Source organism: Dendrobates tinctorius, unplaced genomic scaffold (assembly GCF_039654945.1).
Source record: "Dendrobates tinctorius isolate UK_male_01 unplaced genomic scaffold, ASM3965494v1 ptg000231l, whole genome shotgun sequence".
In the NCBI taxonomy this organism is placed as follows: domain Eukaryota; kingdom Metazoa; phylum Chordata; class Amphibia; order Anura; family Dendrobatidae; genus Dendrobates; species Dendrobates tinctorius.
In genome coordinates, this window is record NW_027361898.1 from 20,208,736 (window position 1) to 20,234,013 (window position 25,278).

At 43.7% G+C, this 25,278-nt stretch overlaps 1 protein-coding gene across 2 annotated transcripts; it reads right to left on the bottom strand.

Moving 5' to 3' along the window:
- Nucleotides 1-9,331: 9,331 nt before the first annotated feature.
- LOC141059928 (serine protease 23-like) lies at nt 9,332-22,437 on the bottom strand. Of its 2 annotated transcripts, XM_073556143.1 has the most exons (3): nt 22,339-22,437; nt 14,559-14,578; nt 9,332-11,400 (listed from the first exon to the last, which is right to left on the bottom strand). In XM_073556143.1, the coding sequence occupies exons 2-3, from the start codon at nt 14,564-14,566 to the stop codon at nt 10,341-10,343; spliced, it is 1,068 nt and encodes a 355-aa protein (XP_073412244.1). In that variant the 5' UTR covers nt 14,567-14,578; nt 22,339-22,437; the 3' UTR covers nt 9,332-10,340. The 2 variants fall into 2 exon arrangements, with proteins under 2 accessions (XP_073412244.1, XP_073412243.1); XM_073556142.1 differs by lacking the exon at nt 22,339-22,437 and having other exon boundaries at nt 14,559-14,636.
- Between the last annotated feature and the right edge of the window lie 2,841 nt (nt 22,438-25,278).

The window sequence follows — 25,278 nt, forward strand, 5'->3', positions numbered from 1 at the left end:
AAGTATTCAAAAGCACAAGAGAACAGGGTAAGTTCAAGCAGAAAGACAGTCAAAAGAGGATGGTAACCAATGTACCCAGAACAATAGCAGCCTGATTGACAACAGAAGAGGTCACTCATATGTAACAGGTTGGGGATTGAGATAGCTAAAATAACAATATGTACCTGAGATATATAGCTTGTGTGATATACCAAGGTTACCACACTAAGAGTGCTGATTATGCTGAAGATCCCTCAATTCAGCATTCAGATAATTTTATAGAATGTTTTTTACTAAAAACATTCTATAAAATTATCTGAATGCTGAATTGTTCCGGTATCAATACATTTAACCAATGAATTATAACAGACTTGCTTTTATTTTTACTTCCCATTACATGGATTCAACATTCACTCTGCAATGGGTTTCCGCCTCCCCCCTGTGTTTCCCACAGCGCTTTTCGTCGCTATGTTGCAGCTAAGGCGCCGGCTGCTGCATTTGACTCCGCTCTGTGGGCGGATGGTGGGGTGGATGTGGTGCTCATTGCTCTATTGCGCATGTCTTGCCCACTCTCTTGCGATTGGCTGCCTGTGTGTGATGTCATTCTGTGGACAGGGGACAGAGCAGACACGATGCTCACTGTTTTTGTGCATGCGTCCCTCCCACCTTTCTCCTATTGGTCTGTCACCCTCACACCAGCTTAGCAATTGGGTACTTAATGAGGCAATGCACTGATGATAGCCACACCCCCGAGGAAGCGGACTTGCCGCGAAATGCGCTTTGGGGTCTCCTGATCCACACAAAACGAGGTCTGTCATGATGGGTACGATTGTGAGGCACTGAGCCTTTACCTTCTTTTATGTATCGGGTTAGTGTGCAATAATTTGGTCTCACTATTGTGCAGTGTGCTTGACGATCCCCTTGCTATTTCTGCTGCATGAGTGAGCTACAGTCATGGCCAAAAGTTTAGAGAATGACACAAATATTAATTTTTACAAAGTCTACTGCTTCATTTTTTCTAATGGCAATTTGCATATACTCCAGAATGTTATAAAGACTGATCAGCTTAACAGCAATTACTTGTAAAGTCAATATTTGCCTAGAAAATTAACTTTATCCCCCAAAACACATTTCAACATCATTGCAGCCCTGCCTTAAAAGGGTAAGCTAACATCGTTTCAGTGATTGCTCCATTAACACAGGTGTGGGTGTTGATGAGGACAGGGCTGGAGATCAACCTGTCATGATTAAGTAAGAATGACACCACTGGACACTTTAAATGGAGGCTGGTGCTTGGCATCTTTGTTTCTCTTCTGTTAACCATGGTTATCTCTAAAGAAACACATGCAGTCATCATTGCACTGCAGAAAAATGGCCTAACAGGGAAGAGTATTGCAGCTAGAAAGATTGCACCTCAGTCAACAATCTATCGCATCATCAAGAACTTCAAGGAGAGAGGTTCCCTTGTTGCCAAAAAGGCTCCAGGGCGCCCAAGAAAGACCAGCAAGCGCCAGGACCGTCTCTTAAAAGTGTTTCAGCTGCGGGATCGGGCTACCAGCAGTGCAGAGCTTGCTCAGGAATGGCAGCAGGCAGGTGTGAGTGCATCTGCACGCACTGTGAGGCGGAGACTCTTGGAGCAAGGCCTGGTCTCAAGGAGGGCAGCAAAGAAGCCATTTCTCTCCAGAAAAAGCATAATGGACAGACTGATATTCTGCAAGAGGTACAGGGAGTGGACTGCTGAGGACTGGGGTAAAGTCATTTTCTCTGATGAATCCCCTTTTCGATTGTTTGGGACATCTGGCAAACGACTTATTCGGAGAAGACCAGGTGAGCGCTACCACCAGTCTTGTCTCATGCCAACTGTCAAGCATCCTGAAACCATTCATGTGTGGGGTGGCTTCTCAGCCAAGGGAATGGGCTCTCTCTCAGTCTTGCCTAAAAACACAGCCATGAATAAAGAATGGTACCAGAATGTCCTCCAAGAGCAACTTCTCCCAACCGTCCAAGAGCAGTTTGGCGATCAACAATGCCTTTTTCAACATGATGGAGCACCTTGCCATAAAGCAAAGGTGATAACTACATGGCTCAGGGAACAAAACATAGAGATTTTGGGACCATGGCCTGGAAACTCCCCAGATCTTAATCCCATTGAGAACTTGTGGTCAATCATCAAGAGATGGGTGGACAAAGAAAAACCTTCAAATTCAGACAAAATAAAAGCATTGATTTTGCAAGAATGGACTGCTATCAGTCAGGATTTGATTCAGAAGTTGATTGAGAGCATGCCAGGGAGAATTGCTGAGGTCCTGAAGAAGAAGGGTCAACACTGCAAATATTGACTTGCTGCATTAACTCAGTCTGTCAATATAACCTTTTGTTACTCATAATATGATTGCAATTATATTTCTGTATGTGATAAAAACATCTGACAAACACACATAAAAACCAGAGGCCAGCAGATCATGTGAAAATATAATATTTGTGTCATTCTCTAAACATTTGGCCATGACTGTATATGGGCATCTTTTTTTTTTTTTAACCTTTTATTACTTCCATTTGGCTACTTCATGAGGGATCTTCAGCATAATCAGCACTATTAGTGTGGTAACCTTGGTATATCGCACAAGCTATATATCTCAGGTACATATTGTTATTTTAGCTATCCCCAACCTGTTACATATGAGTGACCTCTTCTGTTGTCAATCAGGCTGCTATTGTTCTGGGTACATTGGTTACCGTCCTCTTTTGACTGTCTTTCTGCTTGACCTTACCCTGTTCTCTTGTGCTTTTGAATACTTAATAAAATGATTATTTTTCATGCAGGTTTGGACTCCTTTTCCTCCTTGTTTTCAATTATCAAATGAGTCGGTCCTACTTTTTATATTATTGGGTGCTAATTGTGCATTGCACTGTTTTTTAAATCAACATGCTTGATTGGAGAATCTGTATTCTGTTAAAAGAAATGTATATACCTGCAGCCATAGTTCTAATTTGCAGGTAAATACTGCTTTAAGTCTGTGGCTTTCTAATCAGTAGTGCTGCTGCAGGGAGTAAATGGGGTAATAATACTCCTGCATCCACTCTCTTTTAATCATCGGGGTAGAGCAGAGGTTGTGAACAGTCAGGGTTCAGTATACAGTGAGGGCGCTGTAATTACGCCACTGCTTCTTGATGGACATCATGCTTAGCACACTGACACTGCAGAGCTGTCAGTCAAGGTGCACAGAAAGTGATCACCACAGGCTCACTGCATGCCGAGCATGGACTGTTCACTGCTCCAGCCCTGCCCTGATGACTTGAAAAATGCAGCTACAGGAGAATACAACTTCATTTTCTCAGCTGAGCTGTGTTTCCAGAGCTTTTTATTATTATTTATATAGCACCATTGATTCCATGGTGCTGTACATACCTTTAACATATAGGTACGTCAATGGTCGCGGCCCTGCCTTTGATGCGGCCCTCGACGCTGAGTCTGCATTTTTCCCCATACATAACAGCTGATCTGATCAGCAGCCATGTGCCTCTAACAGATGCGGGTGGATCCGAGTTCTACCCGCTGCTGTTAACCAGTTAAATGCAATCACTGACAGCGGCATTTAACACAAGTCCCGCCCAATCACGCCCCTGTCTTGTGACTCCGATGGATTGTCATGACTGCCTGGCACAGGCTCGGACTGGCCCATAGGGTAACCGGGGAATCTCCCGATGGGCCCCTGTGCAAATCCGGGTCCCCAACCCCACTGTGTGGGCAGTACTCAGCATACTTCACTTGATTCACGCTGTACAGAAAAAAATCAGCATTTTGTCATTCATTAACCAAACTACCCAGTTTATTACTATATAGAGATATAGGTAAATTTGTGAACAATGGTAATGTATTATTTGTATGCAGGTTAAATATTACTGGTGGGCACTTGGCACCTTCAGTCCGATACTGGCCTGGCGTTTGCAGAAGACCCTCGTGCCTGTCATTGTAAATCTCTTATGAATGCCAGCCCATGGCTGAAGTCCTGTTACGTGTAGATAATCACAGCTTCATGTCTCCCTAGGGGACACTATTAAAGCCAGTAAAAAGTTTAACAAAAAAAAAAAAAAGTTATAAAAAATATTTAAAAAAGGGCAAAAAATAAGCCATCACATCAGACCTATTTAAAGTGCATCAACAAAGTAAAAGACACATTTAAAATACATTCAAATTGTTTAGGTAGGAATTTGTTGGGGATATTCTTGAAATTCTTCTTAGGAACCTTAGCGTTGTTTTTCTGACTCACATATTATTTATCTGTGAGAACATCCATGCAATTGAAGATTAGAGTAAAAAGTAGCATTTGTATAATTTATCAATGATAAAGAATGTACTAGTAAAGTATTTTTGAGGATATATTAATATATTATTTAATTGAGAATACTTCTTACATTATTAAACAATATCTATTACACCTGAGGGAGCCAGTGTATTTGCTATTAAAATCAATGTTAGAATGAATGTCTAATCCACATTGAAAATTTAAACTCAATCTCCACCCACCTATCCAAATAGGCAAATGTCTCAATGTCCCTCAATTCTGCTACTGCTGAAGTCTCACACTGCTCAGTATAAGCTGCAGCTTGTCATTAAGGCTGGGTGGGCAGAGATTAATAGCCGCTGTAGGAAAAAAATCAATGTGGTTGGCCACATTAGTTTTAATTTAACAAATGTATTGAGGACATGATCCTCCTGCAATTAGAGAAGTTTTCCCTCGGTCTGCATAGAGCTCCTGTCCATACAATGTCTGGTGGTGGAACAGCGTATGACCAGACCTGTCCATCTGTCCTCCAAATGAAATCAGTTTTTCCCTGTGAACCTTTCAATTAAAGGAGGCTGATGGACTGGTCGGGTCACATGCTTGGCCATCATTAACCATATTTAGGCTAGATCATATATGCCGCCTTTATGGGAGGCAGCACTAACTGGGAGAACCAGTAATACATACTAGCAAGTGCCACAAATCATCTCCCCAATGTAATTCATGCAGTACATGGACGGCCTGGGGCGCCAGAGTGTGAGATGCTCCAACATGCTCAAGCAGATGCTCTAAGCAGCGCCTTTCTTTCTCATTCTGGGGGATCCCAGGAAGAAGTCCCCCTCTATGAAGTCTATATTCTTGTTTTGGTCATGATGGCAGAGGTCCATTATTTCAGAACTACAATTTCATCTTATTCTATATAAATGGGTTAAAAAGCATGCAGAGCGCAAAACTGTAGAAAAGGAAAAAAAAAATGTTCAGAAGCGCTTTCAATTTTTTTTCATCTTCTGGGCAGATTTCCAATTCCTTCTAGCTATTTTAATGTACAGACTGGTGGGAATCCTGATTACAGCCTAACAGAATAGTACACTGAAAAACATGCTCGCCTATGTGCGAGTCAGCTATGCCTTTTTCTTACTGTCGATCACAGCACTAGCAAGGAAAAATAACAATAACTTGTCCAGCGAGATGCTGATCCGATAGCCCTGTATACTGTTCACATTTTCTATAGGCAATCTCTCAGTAGTCCAGTATTGGACCTTATGGGCCAAGAAAACGAGGGTGGTCACCCATGCCAATGGTTTACAAGCCAAGTGGCTACCAGCCATTATTTTTAATGTGCATTACCAGCATGTTTGACTTGGAAAAGTCCATCTGTTGACTATACTGATTGATGTGTGGGAAAAGGCATTCAATTCCAGACACCAGAAGCAGGTCCAGAGACTCAGCTCTGGACCTGGGGACGGTGCATACTACCCCTTAGAGACTGCCCATTCAACAACAATGGTCTCCGTAACAGAGTAACTTCCACAGGTAATGTATGTATCTTACTATAGAGCTTCTCATTCTTGTGTTAGAGCCTCACCAGTCTGAATGTTGTTTTATTTTTACTTTATTTTCCTTTACTGACGATGCATAACGATTGTTTCCAGCCAATTTACTTGTGTTTGAGCAGTAGCCCTTCTAAGTAATAAATTGGTGGATTGATAATTGTATTTCTTTTTTGTTCATCTGCTATTTCAAGAAACTGTTTCAGACCGTACATCGCAAATTATTTTACGAAGCTGAACTCCCATGCCATCCAAGTATTATCTTTCCCAATTGGCATATTGTGGCATGAAACAGTTATCATTTTTACATGTTTGAATATCGGATGTTCCCACAGGAAAATAATTTGTGAGCAGAGTATTCTCTACTGAGTCATACTGGAGGATTAGTTTTACAGTAGAGCAGAAGAAATTGCATTTTTCTTGACTATTGACTGATATTCATTTTTTTTTTTAGAAAATGTCTCAAAGAGTTTCAAGCTTTAGGCCATGTGATTGATTTTTTTTTAATCGTTTTTTAGCTTACACTTATGGTTTATGCATTTTGAGATTCTTAGGCCTCTTTCACACATCAGGTTTTCGCCGTCAGGCGCGATCCGGCGCTTTTGACAGAAACCGGATCTGGCGAAATGCAATGCCGGATCCGGTTTCCCCCCCATTGACTTGCATTTGCGCCGGATCGCGCCAGATGGCCATGCGTTTCATCCGGTTTTCGCCGGATCCGGCAATGTGTCGCGATCCGGCGTCTGGAAAAAACGTCTACTGTAACGTTTTTTGTCTCCGGCGAAAAAGCCGGACACGCCGGATCCGGCGCGTCCGGCTTTTTCACACAATGAAAGCCTATGAGCGCCGCAATGCGCCGGATCCGTTTTTTTGTCTGAGCATGCTCAGTAGCTCTGCCCACAGGAGATATATAAAAGCAAGACAATGGGACCCTCAGCCACACCCAACATGCCACCCAAGCCAAGAACCAGGAGCAGGAGAAGGCAGCAGACATCTGCAGCAGCAGCACCATCAGCACCACCCCAAATGGAGCAGCAAATGGAACATGCTGAGGAGGGGAGTCCAGCAGCAGATGAGAGACGGTAATTATCAAATCCCCCATTCCTCCTAACTAGGGCCATGGAATATCAAGATCCATGGATATCATTGGCCCTTTGTTTCTCTTTATTCAACAGCCGCCAAAGAGATGCAGCAGCAGCAGCAGCAGCAGAAATGGCATCACTAGCAGCAGCAATACCCACAGCCATGGAGTCTGGCCATCAACAGGACAGCACATCTTCTTCTGGGAGCCCTCCCTCACATCGTCAGCGTTTGACGGTAAGTTTTTATTTCCAAAATCCATCATCTCTGTAATATATGTCTATTCATTGACTTTTATTTCAAAACAGGAATCACAAGATGAAGAGGAGCTCCCAGAAGAAGGAAGGGGTGGACAGACACCTGGAGTGGGCTCACAATTGGTAAGTTTTTTGCATCAAACGCAGAAACACAACATCACACTACACACAACACATTTAGAAAACAATGTTCTGCAGACCACACACAGCAAACAAATGCCTACATCCAAAGACATAACATTTTTTGTTTTCTTCTCTAGTCTTCCCAATCTGGTGCTCGGCCAAGAGGTCCTCGCAGTGCCTCCCAGGGTCGTCGGCGACAGCAACGCGGCGGTCACCAGCTTGTAAGTATAAATATTTTTGCTTTGTTTTTTTGCACTTTTTATTTCATTTCTTTTGTGGAGGCTAATTATGTTATTTTTGTCTTTTTCTTTAACAGCCTTCACAGCGTGCTCCCGACTCTGACGGTGAGGATGGAGGGATTGATGTGGACCGCCTCATCGATCTCGTCAGAGAAAGGGAGCCGCTCTGGAATATGGCTGACCGCCGCCACGCTGACCTGATCGTTACCCGACGACTCTGGGAGGAAATCTGTTCTCTCCTTGTGGGCCGCTGGGAGGACCTCGAAGCTCGGGCCCAGATTAAAGAGCGTAAGTATATACAGTACCGGTTGCTTGATGTAAACCAGTGTTTCCCGAACTCCAGTCCTCGTGGTCCCCACGGATCATGTGTTCAGGATTTCTATTTACTATGGAAATCCTGAAAACATGACCCCTGGGGACCATGAGGACTGGAGTTTGTGAAACACTGATGTTGTATACTAACCACTCCTTTCTCGTTTCAGGGAACAGAATTGTGAATCGGTGGCGGTCTGTGAGGGATCGTTTCAAGAAGGAGTTCAATAAAGAGATGCGGGCCCCGAGTGGATCTGGAGGACGCAGGAGCAAGTACAAGTACGCACAAGCCCTGTCGTTCCTCCGGGAAACAATGCTCACCAGAAGGTAAATATTACACACCACATGTGAAAAAAATGTTAGATGTAACTTTTTTTTTTCAGCCAGGGCCATACCATGTCAGTATTTTAATTGTTTTTTTTTCTCTTTATTACACAACACGGTGAGCAGCACTCGGGAGCCTGCACGATTGGACCCTTCTGAGGCGATCCCTGAGGAGACCGGCACCGAGGGACACTTCGACCGCCCCGGTACATCTGCACCTTCCCAGCCTTCCCACACATTCGACCCATCTGTCCCATCCACCAGCACAGGAGCATCGTGGCCGCCTACATTACATGAAGCTGCTGGTGAGGAGATCGCCTTCCCTTTACCCCACCCTTCTGCCCCTGCCACCTCTAGTACACCTGCGGGTACTGGGCGGCAGCGGCAGAGGGGTCAGGAAAAGAGTTATGCGCAAGAGTTCTTGCATCTGAATGCATCTTTCCAGAACTGTCTCAAAGTCTTGTCAGAGCAAATCTCCGCAGGCTTTCAGCAGATCAACTCCAGCATTCTGGAGGTGAAGACACTTCTGCAAACCATGCATTCAGAAGCAAGATTTTCGCCAAACCACACCTTTTTCAGGTCTGTTGTGGAGCGCATGGCAACACTATCTCCTACCCAGCAGATGCATGTAATGCATTCGTGCCACGGTGCTCTACAGCAGGTTACCTCCCAACCTCCACCTCCCACCACTGTAGTTCCTCCACCTGCACCCCCTCCAGCCACTTTCCATCCTCCCCCTCCTATTACATCTGCACCCCCTCCAGCCACTTTCCATCCTCCCCCTCCTACTACATACCAGCAACCTGCCCAGTACCAGCAACCTCCCCAGTACCAGCAACCTCCCCAGTACCAGACATCTCCCCACTTCCAGCAACCTGCCCCGTACCAAACTCCTTCCCCGTACCAAACTCCTTCCCCATACAACTTTCCATCAACATCATCTGCTCCTACAGTCCCTGCCCAACCCTCCACTCCACCGCCCACCACCTCTTCTGCCTCCCACATGTCCACCCATTCTGTAGCTTTTTCCACACCTTCACCTCTAACTGTTCCTTCCCCACCACGATCCCAGTCCTCTCTCCACACACCCAGTGTCGAAGTGTCCCGCAGCCCCTCCAGCAGTATTTCCACCCCACAGTACACAGAATTGTAATGTGTGTTTTTTGTAATAAAAATGCCCATTGGGTTTAAAACCTTTATTAAAAAAGTTTTTTGCACTTTAAAAACATTTTACAAAAAAAAATAAAAATTTAAATAAAAGTTAAATTATCGTTTCACAATGGTTGTCTGTCATTTCTTTCTGCGGCGAACTATGTTTTAAAAAAAGGTTAAATACAGGGTATTTCAAAGGTAAAAAGGTATTCAAAACCAGGTATAACTGTGGGTAAATTTTAGCTTTTTGCCACAGTTGTGTTCCTGGTTGTGTTTGAAGCAAAGTATTTCACCTAAAAAGTTGTGTTTATTGTTGGTGATTTCCTACCAATGTACACAACTTTTGTTAAAAGGTGAAATACTTTGCATAAAACACAACCAGGTACACACCTGTGGCCTAAAGGTAAAAATAGTAAGACCATGACAAGATAGCCAACTTTGGTTGGCAAAGGTATATACTGTTGGTCCAGAAGGTACACAAGTTTAGGGCACAAATCTTTCACACTCTGTCATCCCAGTGTACTCTGCCTTGAGGTGACATAAAGTATAGTGGAAAATTGTCCCTGAAACCGTCACAGAACTTCTAGTGGTAATATTTCCAATGACAACATCCATCTTCGCCAGTAACTTGCTCTTCTCTCCAACCTGCACTTTCTTCTCTACAACCTGTCAAAGAAGGGCTGTAGGAACATGCTATATCTAGTTTTCCAGTAGCCAATCCCGTTCGGAAGGCCACAAGGGTCAATTTTAAAAACCGGATCCGGCGTAATCCGTCGAAAAACGAATAGAAAAACGGATAGAAAAACGGATGAACCGGATGAGACGGATCCGGTTTTGTCTGTCAAGAACAAGACGGATCCGGCAGAAAACCGGATCCGGCACTTCAGGTTTTACAAAACATTTGCCGGATCCGGCATTCCAGCACGACGCCGGATCGCGCCTGACGCCGAAAACCTGATGTGTGAAAGTAGCCTAAGGAAAAACATCATTACCTTTCTTATGAAAGTTCGTTTAGGTATTATTATAATAAAACCTTAATTATTCATGGAGACAACTTGAATTGGTTCCACTTATCCAATAGCAAATTTGTGCATATTTAGGAGGAGTCAATCTGACTGCAACATTATATTCTTTAGGCTCTCCGGACACTTCAACCCACTGGTGTCCTGAGAAAACCCCAATAACTTTCCTTTCCCAGTGGTCACCATGACGTAGTCTTCCATAAACACCTGAACCACTGGCACCTGGGCGTGCATCACAGTGTTGATATAGCAAATGTAAAGTTTGCTGCTGCACTCTGCATGACCGGTAAACCAACTCTCCTGGTCGGTCACTGTCGAAGCCTGAGAAGTGCACTCTTCTTCCAGCCAAGCTCTCCAATGGTGGAGAGGCAGCAAGGTGCATATGAGGTTGGGATTGTGCCCGGCGTAGCTCCAGCAGTGCATAATCATAATCCATACTAAGTTCTGCTGGTGCTCCAATCCATCCTCGAGGTATCCTTGTGCTTTTAACACGTACCCAGCGCAAAGTGGGATGGGCTCCTGGCCTTAGAAAACCAACTCGTAGCTTCCGTGCTCCTTGAACATAGTCATGACCATCATGGATACAATGAGCAGCTGTTAATACATGACGTTCAGTTACCAACACACCTGTGCAACCTGTGGATAGCCGAACAGCAGCCGCAAAAGGGAAATCTGTAAGAAAGCGCTGACCTCTGATGGAAAAGCGGATATCTGGTCCATAGATTTGTCTTCGACCTCGCATGAATTTGACATTTTTCTGCTTTGTGCGCCTTCCATTATTCGGAGGTATTTTTACTGTTACTGTTGTAAGCGTACGGCTGCCATTTAAATATGCAGTCTCGTAGTCAAGGTGATTATCAACAACATCTTCAGGCTGAAACTCATGCCAGATGCACTGCTCTGTGCAGACTGTGCTGAGCTCTCTAGTACCATTGGCAGTAAATTGAGAAGGAGTTAAAGTTAATGTTTGTTGGGGCACAAACTCAATGACAGGGAGTTCAGAAGCAGTGAGTGAGATGTAAGCCAGATACATAATTAAATTTAACAAGTGTTCACCAGTCATCGTATTAATGTTACTGAAAAAGAAGGAGAAAAAATTAGTTTCACATAACAGTACAGCATATCTATGTGATTGTTAGGACAGAGGGACCACATGTGCCAAAGTAGAAAAATGGTTCTTGTTTCCCGTAAGCACCATAGTAAATGTTGGACACAGTCCTTTGTCTGCCCTTATTCACACAGGTAACTTCTAACATATGGTAAGGTTTTAATATTAGACATTGTAGGTGTAAGGAGGTGGCGGAGACCTCAGTGCTCCCTCTCTCTTATGTGCTGGGCAGGTGTGCCCCACGCGGTGCCCTGATAGTTTGGCTATCAATTACTATGTATTACTGTTATTCATGTGCTGTGTCTGTATTGCATTCATGTGCAGTATTTGTCTTGTCTTAATATGTTACTATTGTGCATTGTAATATATAACCTGATGCTAGATTAGGGCTAGTAAGAGGTTAATTAAGGGGGCTGGATCAGCCACCTCAAAGGAACAGGAAGTTCCTGTTTCGAGTTCCGTGCTCAAGGGCAGGACGCTCCTACGGTTAGAAGCAGAAGGTACCCCGGACGAAAGGACAAAGCTGCCGCAAACCTCTGCCTCAGTCTGCCGGGCAGTATAGACAGACCCCGGGACCGTCATCAGAAAGACTAATACTGACTGTCCTCAAGTAGCTGAAGGGACAGAGCAGGAAGCCCTATGTAAAGTTTTCCCTGTAAGATCAGAATTGTGCCTGACGTGTTTTGTTCCTGGATCCTCACCCTCAGTGGCTGCTGTGAGTGTGGAAAGGAGGTAACTGACTGTGCTGTAGGATTGGGACCGCATCTGTCTTTTTCATGTGCAAGGGGTCGGGGTGCTTATGGACTGTTGCTTATGGACTCGATCATGACTACCACCCTGTGCTACGTTGTTACATTTGGCATAGTCGGCAGGATGAACCCCAGCAGCCCTGCAACCCCAAGACTGATGGAAAAGATACCCGAGATTTGTGAGTTGTTGGCCGCCATGGGGGAGTTGGAGATGAGGGTCGATGGTGGCTCTGGGATGGTGCTGAACACTGACAAAAAGATAGTGGTCAGTGACACGAAAATGAAGGAGGGTGCCGCCTTTCATGGGTGTCATGTAAGAGATTTGGCGCCAAAGGAAAGAAGGCCGCATCTCCCTGTGAAGAATGCCCACACTAAATGGGTGCAGGCGAAGAGGAAGAAGCTGCCACCCTCCCAGTTTGACCAGAAGAAATGGGTGGAGCAGTAGAAAGTGACCCCAGCCATGGATAGGTGGAACCCAGAGGGAGAGATGCCATTACCTGATAAAATGCAGAGACGAAGCATGTCTTTCCACGGCGACATCGGGCCGCCAGGACTGGAGGCGATCTGTGGTCTGGGCGGAGACGGGCCTGCGTTTCGAGGCCTGGTGGTCCGAAGAGTTGAAAGAATGGCACCCATTCCGATGGTCAGACAAGTAGCCATTGAATATCGAGGAGTTCAAGGGATTGGCGGTGCCCTGACAGGAACCAGGAGGAGTCCGGAAGACCCTGTAGGCTGCCCTAAGGGGGACTGTTGCAGCCATGTATTGACTGACTCGGTCCCTTTAAAAGGAAAAAAAATGTGTTGTGCTAGTTGCACCTGAGAAAAAAAAAATGAAGAGACTGTTCTGTGTCTCTTAAAGGGCAAGGAGCCCAGTACAACACCAGGACTGAGGTGTCAAGAGTGGCCATCATGGTCACAGATAAAGAACTGTGTTTGTTTTCCCCCTCCTTCAAGTTTATTTGTGCACGTTTGCGCACCCCCTGCTGGTTCACGGGCCTGAAAACCCTATGAGGGTTGGCTGTCAGGATCTGGGCATGTAGCTGCTGCAAGGACTGACTTCTTTTAGCCCGGAACTTTACCCCATTTTAATCTCTGAGTAGCCCGTTAAGCACAGCACATGAATTTGTTAGTAAGCCCATGTCTGCTCCTACGGTTAGGAGCAGTAGGTATCCCGGATGACGGGACAAAGCTGCAGCAGTCCTCTGCCTTAGTCTGCCGAGCAGTGTAAACGGACCCCAGGACCATCATCAGAAATATTGATATTGACTGGCTTCAAGTAGTTGCAGGGACAGAGCAGGAAGCCCTATTTCATGCACAGTAAAGTTTTCCCTGTTGGATCAGAACTGTGTCTGACGTGTTTTGTTCATGGACCCTCACCCTCAGTGGCTGCCATGAGTGTGGAAAGGAGGTAACTGACTGTGCTGTAGGATTGGGACTGCATCTGTCTTTTTCATGTGCAAGGGACTGGGGTGCTTATGGACTGTTGCTTATGGACTTCAGTCATGACTACCACCCCATGCCACCTTGTTACATAGGACTGTCCCAAATAGGGTCACCATGATGCTGGTGGAATGGCTTTTTTTTGCTATTTTTGATCAAAAACAGTGGTCCTAAGAACGCTATGTTATTTAAATGCACTTTTGCTTTTTGCTTATTTAGTTACAGCAGGGTTTATGCTCATTTTGTTTCTTTTAGGTTTTGTCTGTTTAATGGCCAATGTGAACATGCATTTATATGTTGCATGTATACCAGCTCGAACTCCAGTAAGTGGAGTTTAATGTTGTAATAGGTCAACACTATCGGCTTAGAGGGGGACTAACACCCGATTCCCACAGATTAGCCGATGTAAACATTGAACTAGGCTGAACATTGTACAGTCTTGTTCAAAGTCTAATGGCATTGGACCTGTGAACTGTGAGGACTGTGTCTGCTGTTTTAGAAGTATACAAGCCTTTAAACACTTTTTTTTAATGTGGAAAACACCTTTAATAGTATAAGAATTGATATTTGAACATTTATATACAGTATAATAATGTTGAATGAAACTTGAAAAACTCACTTAGATTTGCATCATTCTCAGAATAATTTTTTACATATACTGATTAAAAAGTGTAAAGATACATTTTCTGAAATGTATTAAGGGATATTTATTTTAAATAATCAGTATATTACTTTGGATTTGAATAGTGTTATCGTGAGAAAACTTTGCATTTTAATAATGTTTTATTACAAAATCATACACAACCAACAGGATTACTTCCCATACCCTACAAATTCAACCCATGTATTACTTATGAAATATGCTGCTCAGTGTCTGTTTGAAGTTACTGCATTATTCACTCAATATATACATTACCGGTCAAAAGTTTAGACATACCAGTTCATGTAATGGTTTTCCTTGTTCATATTGGAAAGTGTGCATTGTAGATTCAGATTGGAGGCAACAAAACCACGAAGAAACACATATGGAAACAAGGAGAAAATAAATGTTAAAATTACATTCCTTAAAATACCCCCCTTTTATTTTTATGCTTACATTACACCCCTTTAGCATTATCTCATGCAGCTTCATCAAGTAGTCACCTAAAATGGCTACCAATGAACAGGAAGCCTCAACAAGAGTGAATTTGTGGAATCAAAAGCCCTCAGAAAATGTTTGCGACCATGTCTTAGTATAAAGTTCCTCACAGTGCTGCGCTCTATTCCACAAATGTTTTAAGCCAGAATATGGCAAGAACCACTCAATTAAAGAAAAACAACAATCCACCATTACTTTAAAACATGAAAGTTAGTCAATACAGAAAACTACTAGACTCTTGAAGTTACCTTCAAGTACAGGCTTGAAAACCATAAATCGCTACCACCCCAGGAAAGCTGACCAAGAATTACCACTGCTGCAGAGGATAAGTTCATGAGAGTTACTAGCCTCAGAAACCCAAGTTTACAGCACCTCAGATAACAGCTATTAACATCAACTTTCCATAGGAGACTGTGAGAAGCAGGTCCTTATGGTCAAATTATTTAAATAAAGCCACTACTCAGGACTGTAACAAGAAGAAGAGACTTGTTTGGGCCAAGTAACACAAGAACCAGACATTAGATCAGTATAAATTTGTATTCTAATCGGATGAGTTACAATTTGAGATTTTTTTGGTTCCAACAATCATGTCTTGTGAGAAACACAAAAAATAAGTTTCCTCATGTGTGGTGCCCACTGTGAAGCATGGAGGAGGTGGTATAACGGTTTGAGGGTGATTTGTTGGTGACATAGTTGGTGATTTATTCCAAATTCAAGGCACACTTATCCAACATGGCTACTACAGTATTCTGCAACAACATGCCATCCCTTCTGGTTTGCACTTGTGGGACGGGACCATAATTTGTGCAATTTGGCAATGACTCAAAACACAACTCCAAGCTATGTAATGGCTATGTGACCAAGAAGGAGAGGGATAGTTTGGGATGAGTAGGACGTAGAGTGAAGGCAAAGTTACCAACAAGTGCACAGTATCTGTGAGGACTCGTTCAAGTTTGTTGGGTAGCCATTCCAGGTGATGAGCCAATGAGGCTGCTTGAGAGAATGCCAAGGGTGGGTAAAACTTTCATCAGAGCAGTAGGTAGGTACTATGTAGCGCTATATAAAAATAAAGATTATTATTATGTCTGCACTAGAAAGAGGGGGGAGGAGAGCCTGCTCTATGGTCCGCCTGTAGAGTCCCAGGAAGGAAAAGTCTTACCCCTAGACAAGTATAATGTGCTATGAAAAGAGTGTGTGTTATATTTGTATTGTAATGTGTGTTATGTACATATGTTATGTATGAGATGTGTGTGTATATACTATATATATATATTTATTTAGTCTGAAGGTTAATAGCGTTATGATGCTGTCCGTCGCCAGCACACAGCTGAATGCAGAGGGGAGAAAATTAACTTTATTCTCCCAGCCAGCATTCGGCTTCAGTCATACGGGTGGTTCAGTATCCATTCAGTATCCGTGTAACCATGCCCCCGGCCCTGATGGACAGCTGGCCGATATGTACAGCTAGTGTCAATTAGGCCTGAGGGTGTTGTTACAACAGTCACTTTGTATACTCAGAGCGGTGACTGAACCAGGGCCGCCCCATGACTGAAACCGAAATGCTGAAGGGGAAACTAAAGTCAATTTTCTCCCCGCTGTGTCCTGGTACCGGACAGCATCTTAACACTGTTAACTTGCAGATTAACCCCATATCTGCAACTTAACAACATTATTTGTGGTGACATGTTCCCTTTAATTTTGTAGTACAATACTTCAGTAAAATGGATCAGGAGTCAGCGCGTTCGTATACTGTGCTATCTGGCTCCATTTTTTTAAGACACTGTCTGCAAATTCCTGGGTTTTTTTTAGTCAGTGCAATTTATTTGACAGTGGAATAAAATGGTGTCTCAATCATTTCTCACGCTCTCTGTCTCACTTTGCTGCTACAGCCGACATCTTGGAGATGATAACACCGTAGTGCAGCATGCGCTGACTCCTTTGCAGACACCAGAGGCTTCAGACAGAAGGATACATCTCCAGTTATATATAGATGTGTATATATTATATATACTGTAATATGTGAATATATAGATATGTGTGCGAGCGTGTGTCATTTATAGGTTCCATTGTTTGTGTTGTGTATATATATATATATATATACATATACACAGTGGGGCAAAAAAGTATTTAGTCAGTCAGCAATAGTGCAAGTTGCACCACTTAAAAAGATGAGAGGCGTCTGTAATTTACATCATAGGTAGACCTCAACTATGGGAGACAAACTGAGAAAAAAAAATCCAGAAAATCACATTGTCTGTTTTTTTTTCATTTTATTTGCATATTATGGTGGAAAATAAGTATTTGGTCAGAAACAAGCAATCAAGATTTCTGGCTCTCACAGACCTGTAACTTCTTCTTTAAGAGTCTCCTCTTTCCTCCACTCATTACCTGTAGTAATGGCACCTGTTTAAACTTGTTATCAGTATAAAAAGACACCTGTGCACACCCTCAAACAGTCTGACTCCAAACTCCACTATGGTGAAGACCAAAGAGCTTTCAAAGGACACCAGAAACAAAATTGTAGCCCTACACCAGGCTGGGAAGACTGAATCTGCAATAGCCAACCAGCTTGGAGTGAAGAAATCAACTGTGGGAGCAATAATTAGAAAATGGAAGACATACAAGACCACTGATAATCTCCCTCGATCTGGTGCTCCACACAAAATCCCACCCCGTGGGGTCAGAATGATCACAAGAACGGTGAGCAAAAATCCCAGAACCACGCGGGGGGACCTAGTGAATGAACTGCAGAGAGCTGGGACCAATGTAACAAGGCCTACCATAAGTAACACAGTACGCCACCATGGACTCAGATCCTGCAGTGCCAGACGTGTCCCACTGCTTAAGCCTGTCCGGGCCCGTCTGAAGTTTGCTAGAGAGCATTTGGATGATCCAGAGGAGTTTTGGGAGAATGTCCTATGATCTGATGAAACCAAACTGGAACTGTTTGGTAGAAACACAACTTGTCGTGTTTGGAGGAAAAAGAATATTGAGTTGCATCCATCAAAAACCATACCTACTGTAAAGCATGGTGGTGGAAACATCATGCTTTGGGGCTGTTTCTCTGCAAAGGGGCCAGGACGACTGATCCGGGTACATGAAAGAATGAATGGGGCCATGTATCGTGAGATTTTGAGTGCAAACCTCCTTCCATCAGCAAGGGCATTGAAGATGAAACGTGGCTGGGTCTTTCAACATGACAATGATCCAAAGCACACCGCCAGGGCAACGAAGGAGTGGCTTCGTAAGAAGCATTTCAAGGTCCTGGAGTGGCCTAGCCAGTCTCCAGATCTCAACCCTATAGAAAACCTTTGGAGGGAGTTGAAAGTCCGTGTTGCCAAGCGAAAAGCCAAAAACATCACTGCTCTAGAGGAGATCTGCATGGAGGAATGGGCCAACATACTAACAACAGTGTGTGGCAACCTTGTGAAGACTTACAGAAAACGTTTGACCTTTGTCATTCCCAACAAAGGATATATCACAAAGTATTGAGATGAAATTTTGTTTCTGACCAAATACTTATTTTCCACCATAATATGCAAATAAAATGGAAAAAAAAAAAACAGACAATGTGATTTTCTGGATTTTTTTTTCTCAGTTTGTCTCCCATAGTTGAGGTCTACCTATGATGTAAATTACAGACGCCTCTCATCTTTTTAAGTGGTGGAACTTGCACTATTGCTGACTAAATACTTTTTTGCCCCACTGTATACATTATATACATACATGTGTGCCATGTATAAGGTGCATTATATACATGTGTATGGGGTGTAAATGTGTGTGTGAATCATGTGTATGGTGTAATATATGCAGAGGCACAATGACAGGACAAATTACTATTTCCTCGGATGCATAAATCAGGCCCTAAGTTTATTACAGAAGATTTAGAACTCTTTAGCCTCAATTTAGTAAAGTGGTTGTTCCACCATAATATGTATGCCTTCCCTGTAGGAAGATCTGGCTAGTCCCGTGTTTGAGACTCTTAAATGAGGCTCCACGGACTTTATTTGCATATTCGTATTTCCCAGGGAGCATTGCACCTAGGATTTCACTGATTGTGCAGCCGGCAAAGGCGCTCAGTGTTTTCTGTGACTGGTCTCGCTGAGGTCAGTGATTGTTTCGTGATGTTGGTCTACTAGGCATTGCTCCCACCTAGCCAGAATCCTACTCCACACTGATGAGGGGCGACACCCTGAAACAGCTGTCTGTGGATGGATACCTGGCCTTGGTATTACCCTTGTCATATCTGCAAACTCGTAAAGAGCTGGATATTGACTTAAAGGGCCACTTAATATGGTGGTAATGGTGGTTTCCGAAAGGAGCCACCCCTTGGCTGGGTCCTTCCCTGAAGGAAGATCTGGCTAGTCCCATGTTTGAGACTCTTAAATGAGGCTCCATGGACTTTATTTGCATATTAATATAAATGCTTGTTATATAAATTTGCCCCAGTGCGCCCTGTATTGGTGCCCATTCTGTAATTGCATCCTATAAAGCAATTTTCTATTGAACTAGCGGATAACTTATAACACTGCAGTTTCTGTTTTGTGAGAGAGAATGAAATGTACTCTGCTATAAAGCAAGCAAGAAGTAACTTATTCTGCATGTGAGGCTAGTTTCACATTTGCGTGTCACGGCACAGCGACGGCCTGCGCACGGCCGCAGCTAAGCCCCGCTCCCTGCCGTGCCCCCTCCGATAGCTCCGCCTCCAGGCGCATGACGCTGCATGCGTCCCCTATCTATCACTGAGGACGCAGGCCGTGCGCAGTATGCATTTGGCGGCGCATGCGTCCTTTTGACGGTGAGCCGACCAGCGCCAAACGCAGCCTGTTGCAATTTAGATGCGCTTGGCGCAGTCAAAAGGACGCAGGCGCCGCCAAACGCATACTGCACACGGCCTGCGTCCTCAGTGATAAAGATAGGGGACGCATGACGCATGCAGCGTCATGCGCCTGGAGGCGGAGCTATTGGAGGGGGCGTGGCAGGGGCAGGGCTTAGTGGCAGCCATGCGCAGACCGTCACTGCGCCCTGACACGCAAATGTGAAACTAGCTTAATCCCAACGCTTGCTGGAGAACTAGTCTGCATAGAAATTACTAACACATAGACATCACTAACAATGGCTGTCCTGCCAAGGTATCCGACAGGTAATGCCTTGTTTAAAGGGAACTCACCACAATGTTTTTACATATGGAAATAAGAGAGTATGGCTGTAGAGGTGCTCATCCTCCAATAAAAACCTTGCTGTGTGATTGAGCCCCAGTAGAGGGGACCCCCAAGGTGGGTGGTCCTCACTAATGTAGATGGGACATTGCTAGAAAATATATCCACATTTATAGAATATATGGATTATATTGATTTCATGCTGCTCAGAAGTGCAAAAACTGAATACAGCGTAAACATTCTCTAGTCTTTGCCATCTAAGATCATTAATATAATTTTGTAAGCATTTATCATTTTAAAGGGGTTGTCCAGGGAAAACTTGCTGACATGTGAGACCTGCAGCAAGCAGCAGAACAGGGTATTTTTATCCCTAAGGTCGCATAGCAGAGGTTGGTCATACCCTTCATTCTCTATGAGGAAGCAGGAAAGAAAGAGGACTGCAGTGCTCCACAGCCCCATAGGGAGTGAATGGAGTGAGGTTCTGCAATCTGTCAATCAGCTCAGGCCCCATTGGTTGGACCTCCACCAATCAACAAGTTATCACTAGCTCATGTGCTAACCGAGTGTTAATAATACGTTCGAGTCCCCACGCCTGCATGTATTGTGACTGACAGCCGATACACATGCATGGATTGCCTGTTTGTTAGACAGCCACAACACATGGAGGGATTGTCTAACAGCCGCGAGACGTGCAGCTTCGGGGACTCAAACATATTTTTCGAGCACACCAAAGACACTCTATTAGTACCGGAGCATGACGGATAACACTTTATCAGAGCACATTCATTCATCACTAATTATCACCAATCTTCTTTAAAGACTAAAGGGGGCTTTACAAATAGCGATATTGCTAGCAATATCGATAAAGCGTCACCGATTTTGTGATGCAGCAGCAATATCGCTAGTGATATCGCTGTGTGTGATAATTACCTCCGACTGGCTCCCCCACTGTCTGACGCTGATCGTGCAGCTCCATTTCACATTGGGCGCTTCCTGGTGGCGCCGACGAGCGATGCGTGGACGCGGCCGGGAGGATGTCAGGATCGCCATGTCTGAATGGTAAGTAACGACCGCTAGATCGCTGCTGCATCACTGTGAGATCTGCCTGTGTGGCAGCTCACTAGCGATTATTTTGCGATGCACCAGCGATCTTGACTGGGTCGTGTCGTGGTCGGGATCGCTGGTGCATCGCTAAACGTAAAGGGGCCTTTACCGTCATTCTAACTTTTATTTCCTAAATCAATAGTTCACTTGAAAATAAGCCACTTTATAATATCTGATTCTCTTTTGTCCTGGACTGATCATTCACTCACAATTCATGGGTAAAATCAATAAAATCTGTATTCTGTGGAGACATTTTCCCACTATTGACATAGGTGAGTTAAGTGCTTTTAAAATTTTATGGAGAAAGGGTGGAGCAGGAGGCAGATACAGACACTGTGCTGCAAGTTCTCCATAGAAACTTATGAGCACCAGCTGTCATCTCCTATCTTAGTAATGGGAAAATTGTGTTAATTGAAGACAGATTTGAGAACTTTGATTATTAATAATCAGCTCAGGAGGGAAAAACGGCTTTCTCTGATAAGATGTATGAAAGTTTCTTATATGCCATCGATAAAACAATGGTTACGCTAAGTGTATAGACGTTGAATTTCTTGCTTAAAAAAGTAATTTAAGATCAATGGAAGAAACCATTTCTGAGCTAATACTTGCCACGTGACCCATTATAACCATGACAGAGCAGAGTATCCCATGCACCAGGCAGTAGAACAGAGCAGGCACTTGTTCTTGTAAACCAGATTTCACCTCTTTCCTTATTCCATTGCGCCTTTAATAAGGTTACCAGCCCTGTGTTGGCCCAAGAATTGTGTCCCATGTCTATACAAATGTAATCAGCCTGTGGTGCTGACGTGGAGCGATCAGATTGAGAACATGCGGCTTTAGTCCTGAGGATATGAGACGGGCTGATTATGGCACGGCAGGAATATGGCCAGTTCCTAGTTATCTCATTGTGTAAAGACATTTGATTCCTGCGCCGTTCACCGAGTAACAGAATCGCTTTAATTCACATGAAGTGAAATGATATCTGTCATCGCTAACCATCTTGGGAAGCATATCCGGGATGTAGCTTATCCTTGGACCGCTTATTGCATGATACACGGCTCGAGTCATCCATTATTTGTATCCATTTTTCTCCGAGCCTCCATTGTAGGGCAAAGAATGGAGATCATGCACAACACTTAATATATTAAGTACACTATTTTTGGAGTACAGACGCCCAAGGAAACCTTGATTAAACGTTTCACGTGACAGATTAGTTAATAAAGCATAACGAGGGTCTCGGCGCGTGCAGCCAGCAGCTGGTCACATCACTCTACACCCAAGCATCCTACACCAACCGGATTGTGCAGCTTACCTACCACTGACTTTGCTCCTTGAGTGAAGTTTTCATTCACCGAGGGTCTTGAAGAAAAAGTGGGACAACTATTTTCTTTGTCTCATGTCACCTACTTCCCGCCCCTCGCACACCTTCTAGTCTGTGCGCGTAGGAGGGGGGGCAAGCTTCTGCACGATTGGAATGTAGCAGCCGGGGAAATGGGGAGAGGGAGATCATCCACCTGTAGAACAAAACTCAATTGTCTACCACTTCGAGAGGAACAGCTTGATACAAATTGCAAGCTAAAATATTTAAAAAAAAAAACAACTAAAATACATTAGTGTTCAATACACCATAGTAATTTGGTTACATGACGGTAATAAAACTATGAGCAATATGGATGGCAAATAATTGCACCAGACCAGCAATATGCAGCTATCAATAAGAAAGATTTTTTTTTTTGTATATTAGCAACATTACACTTTTGCACTTCAATATTTAATTCACACATCAATTTTCGAGAAAAAACAATTTTACTTTTAGACTTCGGGTACAGAAAAATGTTGTACAATATTGTATTTTCAATGCCGTCACACATAACATTGAGGAATCATGAACACAGAATCCATTACAAGAAAAAAATGCTGTAAGAAGTCAGACACGTGGAAGTCTAGTATAGAGCTAGGGCCACCAGTCAGGACAACTCAAACCAAATATTGCCCCATGTTATGAAGACAGACTTCCACATTTTATTCATGTCCAGAAACACAACAAGTAGAAGTTTGCTTTGCAGAAATAGCAAAAAAAAAGAAAAAAAAAATAATTTGCCAGATAGTTTCAAACAAGGTGGCATTTTACCCAAATATTTTTTTCACCAAGGATCCAGTTTTGAAAAAAAAAAAAAAAAAAAAAAAAAAAACTTTGAATTTTTTTTTTTGAGAGATGTTTCAGTATCATGAAATTAGTTTCCCTTAGCTTAATTTTCAAAGAATAGCTATGTGTACTAGGAATCGTTTACATGGCAGCGCAGTCTCAGAATTTTCTCAGGCAGAGTCTCTTTAAGACAATGACCGCTGGTGGTTGTTTTCCTGAAGATGCTTCACCGTCATTCTGCAGAGAATGGAAGCCGCCCTAAGAATGAGCATGTCACTTCTTTTAGGGTGACTTCAGGGTTTCCCATCCTTAAAGCGGATAAAAAGTGACATGAGATGGAACGTGCACAGGATTGTCGATTTAACACTTTGTTCATTACATGAGGAACTTTTGTGGTGCAATCTGCCAGAAAAAGACATCATGCCCACATAGAACCAGAGATTGTAGGAGAGTTTTCTGGTACTACAACCACCAAGATGTAACCGTACCCTTTGCCGTGATGCCGATACCAAAAGGCAAGAAATGTCCAAGCAGAAATTGCTGCCAGCACAAATAATTCAGTTGCCATTTTCATTTTCCAAAAGGCTCTAAACATGGAGGTTTAATCTGTTTTATGCTGGGATAACTAATGTATCACCCAAAATGTTGAAACCTAGCATCAAATAGCATTTCTGCTTTTTATGGCCTGGTACACATTGTAGCGAGGGAACCTGTCATGTTGAAAAATGATACTTGATCTACTGTCAGGGTGATAAAGAGCAATAGGGCCAGGGGATTTGAGTGATGGGGTCATCCCTTACCACTCACTTATGCATTGGGAGGTAAGCGGTGCAAAAACTGTCTCCACATACTTGTCAATGGTGCTTTCTTGATTAACAAGTATCATGTACATGTCCTATTCTAATGACAAGGACTGGTGCATGATACTTGCCAGTCATTCACACATATACAACGAGAGAATTACAAAAAAATATGTTGCATTGCTTGAGTGTGCGTTTGGTACAGTAGCTGCAATTCTCAAGAATCTAATAGTGAATAGAACTATGGTAGATTAGCTGCAGTGGAGTTCAGCTGGTCAGTCCATTGTGTGGTCTTCCACTACTGGGCAACATTCAATCCCTCATTGCTTCTCCACCAATTGGCCTTATTTGGGGTCTAAAGTCCTACATTCGTGAAAGAGAAACCAGGCTGCCAAACTCTGAGACTTGGGCTGCATGAATCCGGTGACTGTTTCCTTTTATTAGCAAGTCATTGCATGAACAAGAAAGCTTTCTACTGTTGCAAGACAAGAACATTAAAGGGGTTGTCCATCAAAATGTTTGGCCCCATAAATAAAGCTTATACTCCTCTCCCGTGCCGGCCCTGCAGTTTCGGCAGCCGCTCTCGTGTAATTGCTGTGACACGGCGCCTAGTCAGCACTGGCACCACTGTCGCCTTCGGACAAATCAAACATGAAGAGGAAGTCCGGGCTGCAGCCGATCTCGGACTTCCTCTTCATGCTCAATTCGACAGGAGGTGGGGACAGTGATGCCAGTGCCCCAAACAAGAGCCCTGAGAGAGCGAGTGCCAACACTGCGGGTACGGCACCACCACGGTAGGAGAGTGTAGGCTTTATTATATGGGGGCCAAGCGAGGGGTATGAAAAGAAGTTGTCCAAGTAATAGACAACTTCTTTAATGAACCATCCACTACCAAAGCCTTGTTGAGAAAAAGAATATCAAGGAAGGGCTGCACATATACAAAGGGAAATTGATCTATGACTTAATTATAGACATCCAAGCGGTACGGTCCAAGTACTGACAAGGATATCAGACCCAGCTGCAGGTCCGCTGACCCAAACTCATCAGCCTCATGTATTTTTATAAGGCTTTCGAGTTTGGGTTGGTAGACCCACAGCCGCTCTGAACATCATAGTCTGTACTCTAGATCTCAATTCCAGCCTAGAGAGGGGTAGACTGGAGGGTTATTTAAAGAGACTGGCAGTGAATGTGATTTGGGTAACTACAGCTAGGGACCCTTCTTGTCTGGCACAACCACAAACATGGAGACAGCGGCATCAGTACACAAACTACTTCCCCATTACATAGAGGGAAAAAAACAAAACCGTGGA